The sequence below is a fragment of the Arachis hypogaea genome, chromosome 19, assembly GCF_003086295.3.
Source record: "Arachis hypogaea cultivar Tifrunner chromosome 19, arahy.Tifrunner.gnm2.J5K5, whole genome shotgun sequence".
NCBI classification, from domain to species: domain Eukaryota; kingdom Viridiplantae; phylum Streptophyta; class Magnoliopsida; order Fabales; family Fabaceae; genus Arachis; species Arachis hypogaea.
In genome coordinates this window covers 18,702,747-18,717,326 of record NC_092054.1, presented here as the reverse complement: position 1 = coordinate 18,717,326, position 14,580 = coordinate 18,702,747, and the positions used below count along the sequence as shown (strand labels likewise).

Sequence of the window (14,580 nt, the reverse complement as noted above, 5' to 3'; positions counted from 1 at the left end):
CAAACCAAACTCATTGCTTGCACAACTACTAAAAGGCAAGTATTACAGACTCTCAACAGCTCTAACAATAGAGAAAGGTGTTCAACCATCATGGGGGTGGCAAAGTCTTCTTGAAGGAAGATCGATTGTAGAGAAGGGACTCAGATGGAGCATTGGGTCTGGCGATATGGTGAATATTTTCAACGATCCATGGCTCCCTCCTCCTTACCCTTTTAGCATTAATTTGATCAACCAAACCTTTCATGGTGTTCACCGAGTAAAGGATCTACTCAATAAAGATAGAAGTTGGAACTGGCCACTGATCGAAGATTTACTTCCTACAAGCACTGTGGAGAGGATTAAAGGTGTCTCGCTAAATAACTCAGGTACCGATTCTTTGATTTGAACTTGGAACAAAAATGGATTATATGATGTCTCATCCAGTTATAAGATTGCATATAGTTTCCAACATCCCCAAATTGAACAATGCCCTACTCTCATGCAAAATAAAGGGTTATGGAATGCGATTTCGGGATTGAAGGTGCCAACAAAGATACAGATTTTTGTATGGAGAACGGCACATGAGAAGCTTCCGGTGCTTAGCAATATCCATAAAAGATTTCCAGCTACTGCTCCTTTTTGCCCAAAATGTTAGATAGAACTAGAAACAATAATACATTGCTTAACAAGATGTCCAATAGCAGAGACAGTGTAGAAGGAGTACACGTCGGTGGAAGCTGAATCTAAGGTATACTAGACTAAATTTACTTTATGGTGGATGAGAAGAGTAAGGGCAACAAGATCTGGTAGGGATGAAACGAGAAAGTTGGAGGGAGATGCTATATTACATTGGAATCTGTGAAAGGCTCGCAATTTATTCATCTTTGAAAAAAAGGAATCATCAGGTTCAGACATCATTGCCACAACGAGGAAGCTTTGTAAAGAGTTAGAAAGAAGTAGAAATTAATGAATGCTCATTACCTAAGTTGCTTTCTCTTTCTTTAAGTTTTTTTTCTCATTTTCTTTTACACTTCGAAAGTGTATTGTGAGAGAACTCCATTTGCTCTATTTTTGTTCCTTTGGACACTTGTAATCCTGTCAATTTTATGAAATGCAATTTATCTTTTTGAAAAAAAAATTGCTTATGCATTTGTTTAAACATTTATATATTTGGATAATTATTTAGAAAGTACATACAAAAAACTTGATAAAAAATTTGATCTCTGGATTTTTTTCACTTTTAAAAGTTTTATTGGTCACTGGTAAAAAAATCGCAAAAGAATCTATTAACGTAAAATTACTAATTTTTTAGGATAAAACTCTCTCATTTTTCTAATCATACTTTTCAAAAAAAGTGCATCAAAATCCAATTTTTAAAGCACTTTTTGAAAATATATATTTAACATTGAATATTTTTTGTACATTTCAAAATATTTTAAAGATATTTTTATGTCTTTTTATTGATATGTCACTATTTCTAAAACTAATTACTAAATTGTCATTGTTTTCAAATATTTCACCTTACTGCCCCTTTTTCCCACGGTGGCAATAGTTTTTTTTTAATTGGCGTTGTTAACTTGGAGACACTAAGCCTGTTATCAGAAAATGCTGAAAAGATCACGTCTCCAAGGCCAACATGCCAATCTATGTGGTATCTTCAGCACATGATTGCCAACATAGAAGGTGCCACATCAGAAGAAGACAATATCTGAAAGCACGCCTCCATAGTAGAAACATGGCACGCATTAGCGCCTCCACTTCCCACCACCTTATCCCAAAGTGAGTCTGTTTTTTCCCTTATTTTGCTACTTTCACTCTCTCTCTAAAACTATATGTCATCTCTCTAAAAATTATTTTCAATTATGACTATTTATAATAATTGTATCGAGGGATATCTAAAACGTTGATTTGGGCCTGAACGTGAGGTTCATGTCTCTTATTAGGGCAACATCCGATCTCTTTGGTGCTGAGGTGCTGCATGTCCGAGTTTCTCATGAGGAGGAGAGGGGTGGTACCTGCAAGAGACTCTGATGCTTAAGTTAGCAAGGGTTTTAGGCAGGTTTTTAGTAGATTAGAGCGTGAGTTATACCTGGGGGATGCCAGTGTATTTATAGTAGAGTTTGATGACCTCCCTGGTGGCGATAGTTCTATCTTATCTTATATCTTAGGAGTTTATTGAGATCTTATCTTCTAGATGAGATAGAGATGGTAGAAGAGATTTAGGGAGATAGTTACTTATTTAGATAAGTACAAGCCGGTGCCTTTCGTTGTGTCCAACCTCTCAAAGAGGTCGGGTATCCGGTAGAGGCCATCCTTTGAGGTGGACCTTGTGTCTTTATTGGGCCTGGCTTTATAATTTGGGCTAGGGTATGAACAGTGCCCCCTGCTTGAGTCCTGATCTTTATATAGGTCGGGCTCGAGCATTCTGTAACTTCTGCTTAGACGTCGGGTGTTCCTTTCTATGGAGGTCCGGATTTTGACCCATTTGAAAATTTAATTGTTTGTTCTTTGTAACTCTTATAAATAGTGCTCAAATCGCTCTTTTGTTTTTCGAAAAAACCTTTTTTCCTTTAAAATAGAGCTAGGTCATTTGAAACGTTGAGTTTCCTTTCATAGGTCCGACTTCGAGTAATCAGCCTTTATCAAGTTATTTTTACGACTGGTTTTTTATCCAATCTCATTGAGATCGCTCCATACGAGTTGTTTATATAACTTTTTACATTAACTTGTACCTTATCGCTTCATCTTGCCAACCGAGTTTAGGTTGGACAATGATTTTTTGCGTTTTGTCGAACTTAAGTTAATGCGTCTTAAGTAGGAAACTTTTGGAAAAGTAGGAATGAAAGAAGTAGGAATTTTTATTAGTAAAATAAAAAACTCCTTTACAAAAATCTGCATACAAAGGGATTGAGTGCCCTTAACCCCCGTGCTGGTGCCTCATTAAAAACCCTGTGATCGGGGAAAAAAAGAGTATACTTCTGCACAAGATTCGCTATTTAGCTGTAGTACCTTCTTAGGTTACATGCGTGCCAAGACCTCGGGAGCTCTCACCCTTGGAGGTTGGACACTTTGTAGTAGCCTTTGCCTAAGACCTCTACTATTTTGTAGGGTCCTTTCCAATTAGCAGCTAGCTTTCCTTCTCCTTCTCCCGGGCTTGGTACGGCAGATTTGGCCGAGGAAGAGGTTCCCTTAGTCGAAAATTTTCTTCCATGTTGATGTATTTCTCCACCCTTTCTTGAACTTCATTTAGGGAAGTCAGGTGTCGTTTGGATATAGACTGGGAGAACGGCCCCTCTCTGAGGTTGTTGACTAGTCCCATGATCACAGCTTCAGTGGGTAGGCTCTGGATTTCTATGCATGCTTTGTTGAACCTTTCCATATAGTCTCGGGGAATTTTTTCCATCTCTTATTTGATTCCTAGCAAGCTCGGTGCATGTTTTAGTTTATCCTTCTGGATGGAGAACCTGGTCAGGAACTTTCGGGATAGGTCATCAAAACTAATTACCGATCTGGGAGGTAATGTGTCGAACCACTTCATGGCCGCCTTGTAGCGGGTAGCATCTGAGGCACCTGCCAGGTACATTCTGCTCTTGAAATTGCTGAGTTGGTATCTGGGATCAGTCATCCCGTCATAGAGGTCCATGTCGGGGATTTTAAAGTTTCTTGGTACTTTGGCCTACATGATCTCTTAGAGAATGGGTCTTCTTGCCCCAGAGGGCTGTTTTCCCGATCTGTCCAGCTAGTTCGGCTTTGGAGATCGGTCTCTAGCTTTTGGAGCTTTTTCTCTAGCTTCCTCTGTCGTCTTACCTCTCTCCGTAACTCTCGTTCGGCCTCCTACTATCTTTTCGCCTGATATTCGAGTTTTTCTAGCCGATCTCGCCGACTTCAGATGAGGCCCAGTATTTCGGCTGTTTGAGGGGTTCTTCTTCCTCGCGGGGACAAACTTCTAAACAGATCTGCCTTGGTCGAGGGTTAGCCGCTGGTCCTTCCTCCTGTGGACCTTGTGGTTGGGGTGGTGGTGGTAGTATAGTAGCGTTGCCCTCAGGTTGGGGCTCAACTTCAGATTCGGATGCCGTATGGCCATCTTCATGTTGGTTGTCCACCATCGTCGTAGGATGAACTCCAGGTCCCCAGCAACGACGCCAATGTTCCGAGGGTTATCTGAAACGTTGATTTGGGCCTGAACGTGATGTCCAGGTCCTTTATTAGGGCAGTGTCCGACCTCTTTGGTGCCGAGATGCTGCCTGTCCGAGTTTCTCGTGAGGAGGAGGGGGTGGTACCTACAAGAGACTCCGATGCTTAAGTTAGCAAGGGTTTTAGGCAAGTTTTTAGTAGATTAGAGCGTGAGTTATATCTAGGGGTGCCAGTATATTTATAGTAGAGTTTAATGACCTCCTTGGTGGCGGTATTTCTATCTTATCTTATATCTTAGGAGTTTATTGAGATATTATCTTCTAGATGAGATAGAGATAATATGAGAGATTTGGGGAGGCAGTTACTTATTTAGGTAAGTACAAGCCGGTCCTTTTCGTCGTGTCCAACCTCTCAAAGAGGTCGGGTATCCGGTAGAGGTCATCATTTGAGGTGGACCTTGTGTCTTTATTGGGCCTGGCTTTATAATTTGGGTTAGGGTATGAACAACAATATAAGACATATTTGTTATGATAATTTTGTGTATAAATTAGCTTTTAAAATTTAATTTTAGGTTTATGAATTATTTCTTAGACTTTTAAGTTAGTTGAAATTAAATATTTTAGTTAGATTAAGTTAGGAATTCATAATGTATGTTACTCTTTGAAGATGTTAATTTTAGATTATTTTACCTCTAGGATTATGGCAGTCTATGTTAATCGCGGCACATTAGATCCATCTGTTTTAGAATTACAGCTGGTATATTATGTCTTCCAACATATGGATGGATTTATAGACTGAATACTTCTTAGGTGAGGGGGATGGATAATTGGTTTAATTTACATGGAATACTACATTATTGACCATCATTTTATATCTGCATTAATCGAGAAATGACATTCAAAAATTCATACTTCTCACACATTTTCGGAGAATGTACAATCACATATGAGATATTGGCATGATTTCAAGTCTCCTAATTGATGGTCAAGTGGTCTCTAAACAAACTAGGGGTGATTGAGATGAGATATAAGACACATTACTAGGTGTGTCGTTCCTTTTCCATACTCATACTCCTACCCGTATATCAATTCCCCACCTTCTTGATTTTTTGTTATACAATTTGCTTTACACTTGTTTACAAATTTGTATTTCTTTATGACAATGCTTTATATTAGGACTTTGATCATCAATATATATTTATGCTTTTAACACCAGTTAAATTCTGTAACATATTTAATATTGTTTTGTCAATTTTTAGCAAATTGATGGTAGTTCGATATCTAATGATCTGGGAGTAAAATCTACTCCTCTTTGCAGGTACCAGTTTTCTAAAAGTACATCAAAGTATCTTTGATTAGACGGATATTGAAATGTAAGATAAGGTAAAATTTGTAAAACAATAAAAGAAATAAAGAAACAAGGGTTTTTGAAAAGAAAATGTACTAGAATTGAAAAGTTGCGTTAAAGTTTAAAGAAAGCAATAAAGTACCTTCGACTGGGTCAAAGGGCTTTAACAAAGAATTTAAAAGTGCTGAAATATAAATTGGACAAGGAAAATTAAAGAAATGCTTGAAAGATAAATTTACTTGAAAACTAAAGTTTACAGAAAAAATAAATTGAAAAGATAAAACATGGAAGGAACCTTACAGAAGAGAAACTCGATCGCAGACTCAGAAATTCACAGGGGATGTGAGTCTGCTTGAGTGTTTTCTGAATTAAAGTTTCAACTCTTATTCCCTAAAACTTTCTAGTATTTATAATCTACCTCTATAACTGACAATTAATTACAAAATGCAATCTTGATTGCACACTCCTTGGTAACCGTTCCCGCCCTTTGGCTGATAAACGCTTATTCATAAATTCCTCACGTGGTAAATGCCTTCAACTTCTTCACTTACGCAACCACTCGATCTACTATTCAAAATAACTCATTCGATTACTTCTTTCGAATACTTGACTGACTAGACTTGTTCGATTCAATAATGCGTTTCAAAATGAAATCCGCATCGAATACCTCCAGCTAATGCCTACACATGCACCTTTTCGAAAATTGTTTAAATCTTCGACTTCTTTATTTCTTCGAACCAACTTTCCTTAATCGAAAATATTTTTTGATCAACAAATTATCCCCTTGGATTAATGTGTTTGCCTTCGATAACGTTATTGGAATATGAAACACTTAATCCAAATTCAAATTTTGATCTCTTAAATCAGTAATAATTACCATTTAACTTCCCAATTAATACTAATCCACTCGACACGTTTCCCGAAACTTACGCTTTCTCTTTCCACCACTTCGCCTTCTTCGCGAAGTTATCTCCTTTTGCATTCCTTCTGCAATAACGGGCACAACAACACTTCCCTTAAATTCAACATCTTCACCCCTGTTCAATTTTTTCTTGAACTCTTGCTCTCTGAGTTCCTTTTGCACCAATTTTTCTTGCGTAACCCTTAACCTTTCAAACTTTCATTTCCTCTGTTCTGCAATGGCCACTTCCTCTTCTCACGCCGCTGCCCAAGACAAGGGTAAAGGTCCCCAGGTAGTACCACCAGCTCCACTAGTGCTTCACATACTGAATCAAGTCAGTTATTGGCGACCCCCAACTTCAAGTTGATTATAACAGAATTTTTTTCACAGTAGGCGAAAACGTTCATTGCTTCCTTGGGACTGTCGAATCCTTGGAAAGGGCAAACAAAAAGCTACTTTTCTTCCCCAGTGCTCAAGGGGAGGATTTATTGATCAAACAAGTCCTAGACATCTCCTTCTTCATCAACCAAAAGCCCTTCAGAAACAACCCAAAAATTAACTCTCAAGGAGCCGATTTTACAGCCTGGCTTCAGTGCCTTACTCCTTCAAAAAGTGCTGCTTTAGGAGCTCTGGGGATCTAGGAACTCCTAAGGCTTTCTCACTTCTCACCTTTGACATTTCCCTGGATGATTGGGGCTGTGACTTGTTTCAGGAACAGAATAACCAACAGTTTCCATCTCCCCTGTGGGATGATTGGTATATCCTTTTTAGATGTAGCCACTATTACAGGGCTTCCCATCAATCCCCCAGACTGCACCCCTGACATGGAACCAAGACGCCACTACAACATTGCCCCTACTAGTTCTTACAGTGATTTCATTGCTCACCACATGGGCAAATAGGGCATCGCTGTCACAGATGACGAGCATGTAGCCATTTTATTCTATTGGTTAAATGCCATAGTTTTTTGTTCTTGAAGTGTCCAGATGTCAAAATTTTTTCTGCCCCTGGCTGCTCTGCTTCACGAAGGAAATACCCTCAATCTGGCTAAGCTCCTTCTAGGGCATGTTTTCAAAGATCTTGGTCAATTTGTGCATTGTCTTCGAGACAATAATCTAATCAGTACTGGTGGCCCCCTCTGACTTCTCCAACTATGGCTAAATGCCATTTTAAAAAGTACATGACAAAGCCTGGAGGTGGCGCTACTGACAAGCAACATATCGAAGGATTCCGACTGGCTGACTACGAGCCAAACTTCCTAGATACACAATCAGATGAAGACCAATTTTGGGAAGTTTTTTCTCTCCTATTCTTGCAAAGATTTTGATAATGAAAATCTCAATTTTGCCCTCCTTTTTGCGTCGAAATTGTGGTCCTACATGGCTCGATCGCTTGCTCTTTCCACATGATACTGAGGAAAATGAACTGGCTAATCGAAACTAGGCAAACTTGTTAGTTGTTCAAGTAATTCCTACAGGGCTACCCAACACAACAAAGAAAAATTCAAAGTGACCCTGTACGCCCTTCACCTTACAGCTAGGCAACTGGGATTCTCACAGGCCATTCCAACCCCTTTTCCTCGAAACAGCAAGCCACTTTGCCACATCACTCTGACTTCTCAAAGTGACCTCGATTTCCTCCTTGAAACAAATCAACAACACAGGGAACATTTCAATTTCCTTGTTTATGATCGCAGCTCATACATCACCAAGTCTTGTCTCGAATGGTGGACTGCTTATTACTCTAGGTACAATCGTACTTTAGAGAAAATCTAACAATCTGTCATTCGAACAGCCCCTGCTGCTGAAGGTTCTCCCAAAAAAATCTCAAAAAAAAAAAAGCTGATACCGTAGCCTCCTCTTGACAACCTCAACATTAAAGTTGAAGGACTCCAACCAGGACTTCTAGAAGGGTAACTGTTTTCTTGCACACCCATACACTTCGAATTAGAACATTTTGAATATCATATTTGCTTGACAATTTTTAATTTTGATTTTTTCATCAGTTACGATTGCAACCATCAAGTGACAGCTCTGATGGAAGTGATCAAACCATCCGAAATATTCTTGCTGCTTCCTCTCAATCAGAGGACACAGCTGATTCAGACCCTGGTCCTCAGCTAATTTGAAGGCCAAGACACATCCTGATAACATTATCATTTCCACATATATATTTCATTTAAGTTAGAATAAATCCTAACTTATAACTGTGTACCTTTTATATCAGCTCACCACTGCTGCTCATTCCATTACATCTCCTGTGGCACCTGATCAACCACTTCTGCAACAAGCTACGGGGTCTGTTGAACCATTACAAGCTGCTTTTCAACCTCCCACCAGAACACCGGTGATTGATTTAACAAAAGACCCTTCACAACATTCTCCAACACTAACATAAATCCTTGATCCAATTTCTCCAAACAACCAAGCTGCACTTTCTACTGAAAACCAAGTAGCCCCAGACTCTGATTCTGTTTCTTGAGTCACTGAAACTACCAATTCAGACTCGTCTCGATCCAGAATCTTAGAAACTCCTCAAGGATTCTTCAGTCCCCCTCAACAGGCTAGGTTTCAAACTCTTCCTGGTCAAGAATCTAGACACTTGGGTACTTCTACCACACCTACAAGTGCTACATTGGCTAACCTGATCTCTGTCTTAAATCGAGTCATCCAAGAGGACGAAGTACCCGATCCTGTACCAACACTTCCTAGACCATCTTCATCCAGTCTTCTATTCGAATTGGATGTTGATACTCGAGAACAGTTTCGATCACTTCTTAAGCTCTTGGATCATCCACTTGCTGCATGGATCAAGGATGCCATTCTCAACCAGCTTTTATCTGATCTTTTGAATTCTCCCTTTGAATTTCTGACTTCTACTCCGTATTCTACCATAATCCAACAATTCAAACAGTTTGCCAACAACAGTGTAGCTTTCCAGAATAAACTCCAAGAGATCGAGAACGAAGAGGCTAAGATCACAACTGAAGTAGATAATTGTGCCTCTGCTCTTCAACCGAAGAAAGCTTCTCGTGAAGAGTTCGATTTGAGAATTTCTCACACTATCTCTATTCAAGCCTTTTATGACAAAGAAGAGATAAAGCTCGAAACAGAGTTGGCTAAATCAATGAAAAGCTTGCCAAAGTACGCGAGAGACGAGCTGAAATAGCTGTACCTCTGACCACTGCCCAGCAAGAACAGCAACAAATCATTCAAGAAATTGTTTCCATTGAGACCAAGCATGAAGAATATAAGAAACAACTTGACAAGATCCAATTTGAAAAGTTCAAACATGTTGAGGCAATTTCAACTCTAGACAACAACAAGGCAAAGCTACGCTCAGACCTGGCAAGACTCCTGACACCCTATTCCTCTTAGACTTCAGTAGTGATTCTAGTATTTGTAATAGTTTATTTTTATTCGGACTTATGCATCCTAAATTTAATTCAGCAAACAAAAATATTGCTTTAAATATTTCCCATTAATCGAATCAATTACATTTTCCGATTCGATATCATTTATTCGATATGCATTTTCCGAATACAATCCTATCACTTGGAAAGGACCCTTCCAAGTATGGGACCATTTGCTGAGAAATTTCGATCTCTTCTCCATTGGCAAAATGACTTTTAAAACTAATTCACCTATACTGAAATAATTTTCTCTTATTCGATGATTATAACTTCGAGCAACACCTTCTTTCTGTCGAATCATATTCTCAAGTGCCAGGATTCGCTCTGAATTTAATTCATTCAACTCATCAAACATTGCATTTCAGTAGTCATCAACTGGTAACTCATTCTATTTCGATAATATTAAAATATTCAAATTAATCTCTATTGGTAGCACTGCATCATGGCTATAAACCAGTTTATAGGGCGAAGTACTTGTTGACCCCCTTGGCGAATTTCGATAAGCCCACAATACTTGACTTAAAGTTTCATGCCACATTCGGGGTTTATTCCCGATATGCTTCTTGATCAAACTTATCAAGATCTTATTCGCTGCCTCCACTTGCCCATTAGCTTGCGCATAATAAGGAGTTGAGGTAACCATATTGATATTCCTCGAGGCTGCAAAATTTTTAATTCGCTGACCAGTAAACATAGTTCCTTGATCAGTGCTCAATGTTTGAGGAATTCCAAATCGATGGATAATATGTTCCTCAATGAATTCTATTATTTTATTTTGACTAACTTCTATTAGGGGAACTGCTTCAACTCACTTTGTAAAATAATCGATTGCTACCAAGATAAATTTATGCTGTTTCGATGAAGGAGGGTGAATTAATCCAATCAGATCCAAAGCCCAACCTATAAATGGCCATGGTTTTATTATCGAATGCAACTCAGACGCTGGAATCTGCTGTATCGAACCATGTTTCTGGCATTCTTGACATGCCCTTGCATAATCGATACAATTTTTTATCATAGATGGCCAATACACATGATTGCGATATAATACCCACTTCATTTTCTTTCCAGCTTGATGGGCACCACATATCCCATTATGGACTTCACCCAAAGCAATACTTTGATCATCTGATAATAAACACCTCGACAAACTTCCATCGATTCCCTTTTTATACAATTCATCGGACATTAAGACAAAACTCATCTCCTATAATTTTATTTTTCTTTCAACTGAGGTGCTAGGATTTTTCAAATACTTAACAGTGGGCTTCCTCCAATAATCATTTTCCCATTCATCTATGCACAAAGCCTCTCTTTCATTTGCAGGCACTAATATTTGATGGACACTAGCCAATTTTTTAAGAGTTTCTGGACTAATTCTATATCTCGAAGCAATTTGGGCTAATTCATTAGCAATTTCATTATGAATCCTTGAAATATGAACCAAGGAAACTTTTCGAAAGGAAGTCAACAACTCCCAACCAGTTGTTAAATACTTTTACAACTTCTCATTATTGCATTTAAACTCCTTTGATAACTGCTTCAAAACCAACTGGAATCCCCCAATATCTGGACTTCCAAAGCCCCTTTACTAATTAATATTTCGAGACCTAGAATCAAGGTTTCGTATTCTGCCACATTATTCGAGCAAGGATATTTTAATTCAAATAGAAATTCTGATGGAATCCCTTCTGGTGAAATAATAAGGATTCTAACCCCTGCACCATCTTTATGCTTCGATCCATCAAAATATAACTTCCAATAATCGACTTCAACATCGATTACATTTGCCTCCTGGTCATTTAGATCTTTCGAATTATCTACCAGAAAATCTACAATGACCTGTTCTTTCACAGCTTTGGCTGGGACATACTGCAAATCAAACTCTGTCAAGGCTAACATCCATTTTCCTAAACGTCCTCGCAACATTGGGAAACTTAACATATATTTAATGAGATCAGTTTGTGCTATAACCTTCACCGATTTAGCCACCATATAACATTTCAATTTCATACAGGCATAGTATAAAGACAGACATAATTTCTCTATCGGGGAATACCTCGTTTTGATATCAGTTAAAACTCGACTAAGGTAATAAACTGCCCGTTCATGCCCATTCTCATCATCTTGGGCTAACATGCACCCAATCGTGTTCTTAGATGCTGCAATGTATAATTTTAAAGGCTCATGTGGACGAACATTTTCCATAATCGGAGCCTTAGACAAATAAGTCTTAATTGAATCAAATGCTAATTGATGCTCATTCATCCATTCGAACTGTAAATCATTCTTTAGTTTCACTAAAGGTGCAAACACTCGAGTTCGATCAGAAAGATTCGAAATAAACCTTCTGAGATAATTTACCTTACCTAAGAAAGATTGCACCTCTTTTTTCGATTTAGGTGCAGACAATGCTAATATTGCATCTGCTTTATTTTTATCGATTGCAATCCCCTTTTTATGAACAACAAAACCTAAAAAATTTCCAGCATATACCCCAAAAGCACATTTTAAAGGGTTCATTTTTAACCCTTTCTTCCTCATGGTGACAAATGCTTTTCTTAGGTGATCAATACGTTGAGTCACCGAAATCGACTTGACCATGACGTCATCGATGTATACTTCCATAAAGTTCACTATAAACTCATAGAATATAGCATTCATCGCTCGTTGATAAGTAGCACCGGCATTTTTCAAACCGAAGGGCATAACTACCTATTCATAAGTGCCTATCGCCTCAAGACAACGAAAAGCAGTTTTGAACACATCATCTTCCGCAATGAAGATTTAGTTAGATCCTGAATAACCGTCCATAAAACTTAAAATTTTGTTTCCCGCTGCAGAATCAATCAATATATCTGCAATTGGCATAAAGTATTCATCCTTCGGAGTAGCATTATTCAAATCTCGAAAAATAATGCATACTCTTAACTTCCCATTCTTCTTTATCACAGGAACAATATTCGAAACCCATTCCACATATCTCGCGGTTCGAATAAATTTCGCCTTAATCAAGCGTTCTATCTCTTCTTTAATCTTTTGATTGATTTCTAGAACAAAACGACGAGGGGTTTGCTTCACAGGTCGAGCATTTAGTTTCAATGCTAATTGATGTTCTACTAGAGAACGATCGAGACCAGGCATCTCATGATAATCCCAAGCAAAACAATCTTTAAACTCATGTAAAAGATGGAAAAATTCAGTTCGAAAAGGATCGACAAGATCTTTACAAATATATGTAATTCGAACATCATCAAGAGTCCCCAGATTAATTTCTTTTAAGGGATCTTGAGATTCAAATCCTTTGAAATGATTATCATCTTTTACTGAATATTTTTCGAAACCCAAAGGTTCGAGATCATAGATGCAATCAAAAGAAAAATCAATAGACTCATTGGGAGTAGGATGAACTTGATCATTTATTAAACTGAAATTACTTCAATTTTCAATACAATGCGCCTCTGCCACTAAACCAGCAGTTCGGCCAACAACATCACTTCCGTTACATAAATAAGGAACAAGTAAACGATGACTAAACTCGACTGAAGATATCGAGTTGATACAATTATCATTAAAAGAACTTTGAACCCTAAGTGATTCTATCTCATCAGAAGAATCATCTTTATTTCCTACAGAAAGACAATTATTTAAATAATTATGCAGAGTTACCAAGTAATCGAAAACTTCCTCAACCTGGTCCATAGAGCAACCCTCCTGAAGATCTTCAAGGGAGACAATCCCAACCAGTTGGAGTAAAATCCAACTCTGGGTAACGCAGCTTCATAGATAAACCTTCCGAGGACAAATAGCAACCTTCACAATTATAAGAGTTTAGTGTCCTATCAACATTCAAAGGCTTCAACTTAGGATTATACATCCTGAAATCAATATGCAGCTATTCGACATAGAGGTTCGAATCTACCTTAATGACTTCAGGCTTGCCATCCTTCATCCAAAGAAGAACACTTTGGTGTACAGTAGAAGGTACGGCTCCCACACCATGGATCCAGTCTCGCCCCAGCAAAGCATTATAACTTGCATTTGATGGAACCACCACAAACACTGTGTTTCGCTCAGATGAGCCAACCTTTACAATCAAAGTGACCAGTCCTTTTGCCGGAGACAAAGCCCCACTAAAGTCCGTCACAACAATATTTGTGGGAACCAAATCATCAGGATGTTTCCCCACCTTCATTAACATCCTTTTAGGCAAAAGACTTATTACTGGCCCACCATCGATCAAGACTTTGTTTACCTTGATTCCACTCAAAGTGGTGGTTATATGAAGCGGACGGAGATGAGACATTTGTTTTTCAGTAGGTCAAAGAAAATACCCCGGCTCATCTTCAATTCGGATGAAAGAAAAAGCTTCATCATCATTCATATCATAATCTTCATCTGGGTCACCTTCATATTCTCCCAGATACTCGGTCGGAATGATTGAAATCGTTCCGATCATGTCATCATCCCCTTCTTCGAAATATTCTTCATCGACATCAATTTTTTTGTTTTTATCGACCCCTGAGGATTGAGCTACTGCTTTGCCTTTTTCCATTTTTGCAGGAGATGGAATTCCCTTTGGACAAGTCTCTCCATCAGAAGGAAAGATAATTTGGGAATGCACAGAATGGGTTGCCCCCTTGCTTACTTCCACCTAAGGCTTTTTATTTTGATTGAAGTTTCTCCTACCTCCTCTGCCTCTCGGATACCCTCTGGCTCAACCACGATAGTAGGGATATCGATTTTGAGGAGGTCCCTGATGACCCCACTGTGGGTTGCGTCGATATAGAGCATCCTGCTTCTGGAA

The 14,580-nt window shown here is 38.5% G+C and overlaps 1 protein-coding gene across 1 annotated transcript; it reads right to left on the bottom strand.

Moving 5' to 3' along the window:
* Window positions 1-13,668: 13,668 nt before the first annotated feature.
* Window positions 13,669-14,079, bottom strand: LOC140182180 (uncharacterized). The gene has a single exon (XM_072228310.1). The coding sequence runs from the start codon at window positions 14,077-14,079 to the stop codon at window positions 13,669-13,671; it is 411 nt and encodes a 136-aa protein (XP_072084411.1).
* Window positions 14,080-14,580: the final 501 nt, after the last annotated feature.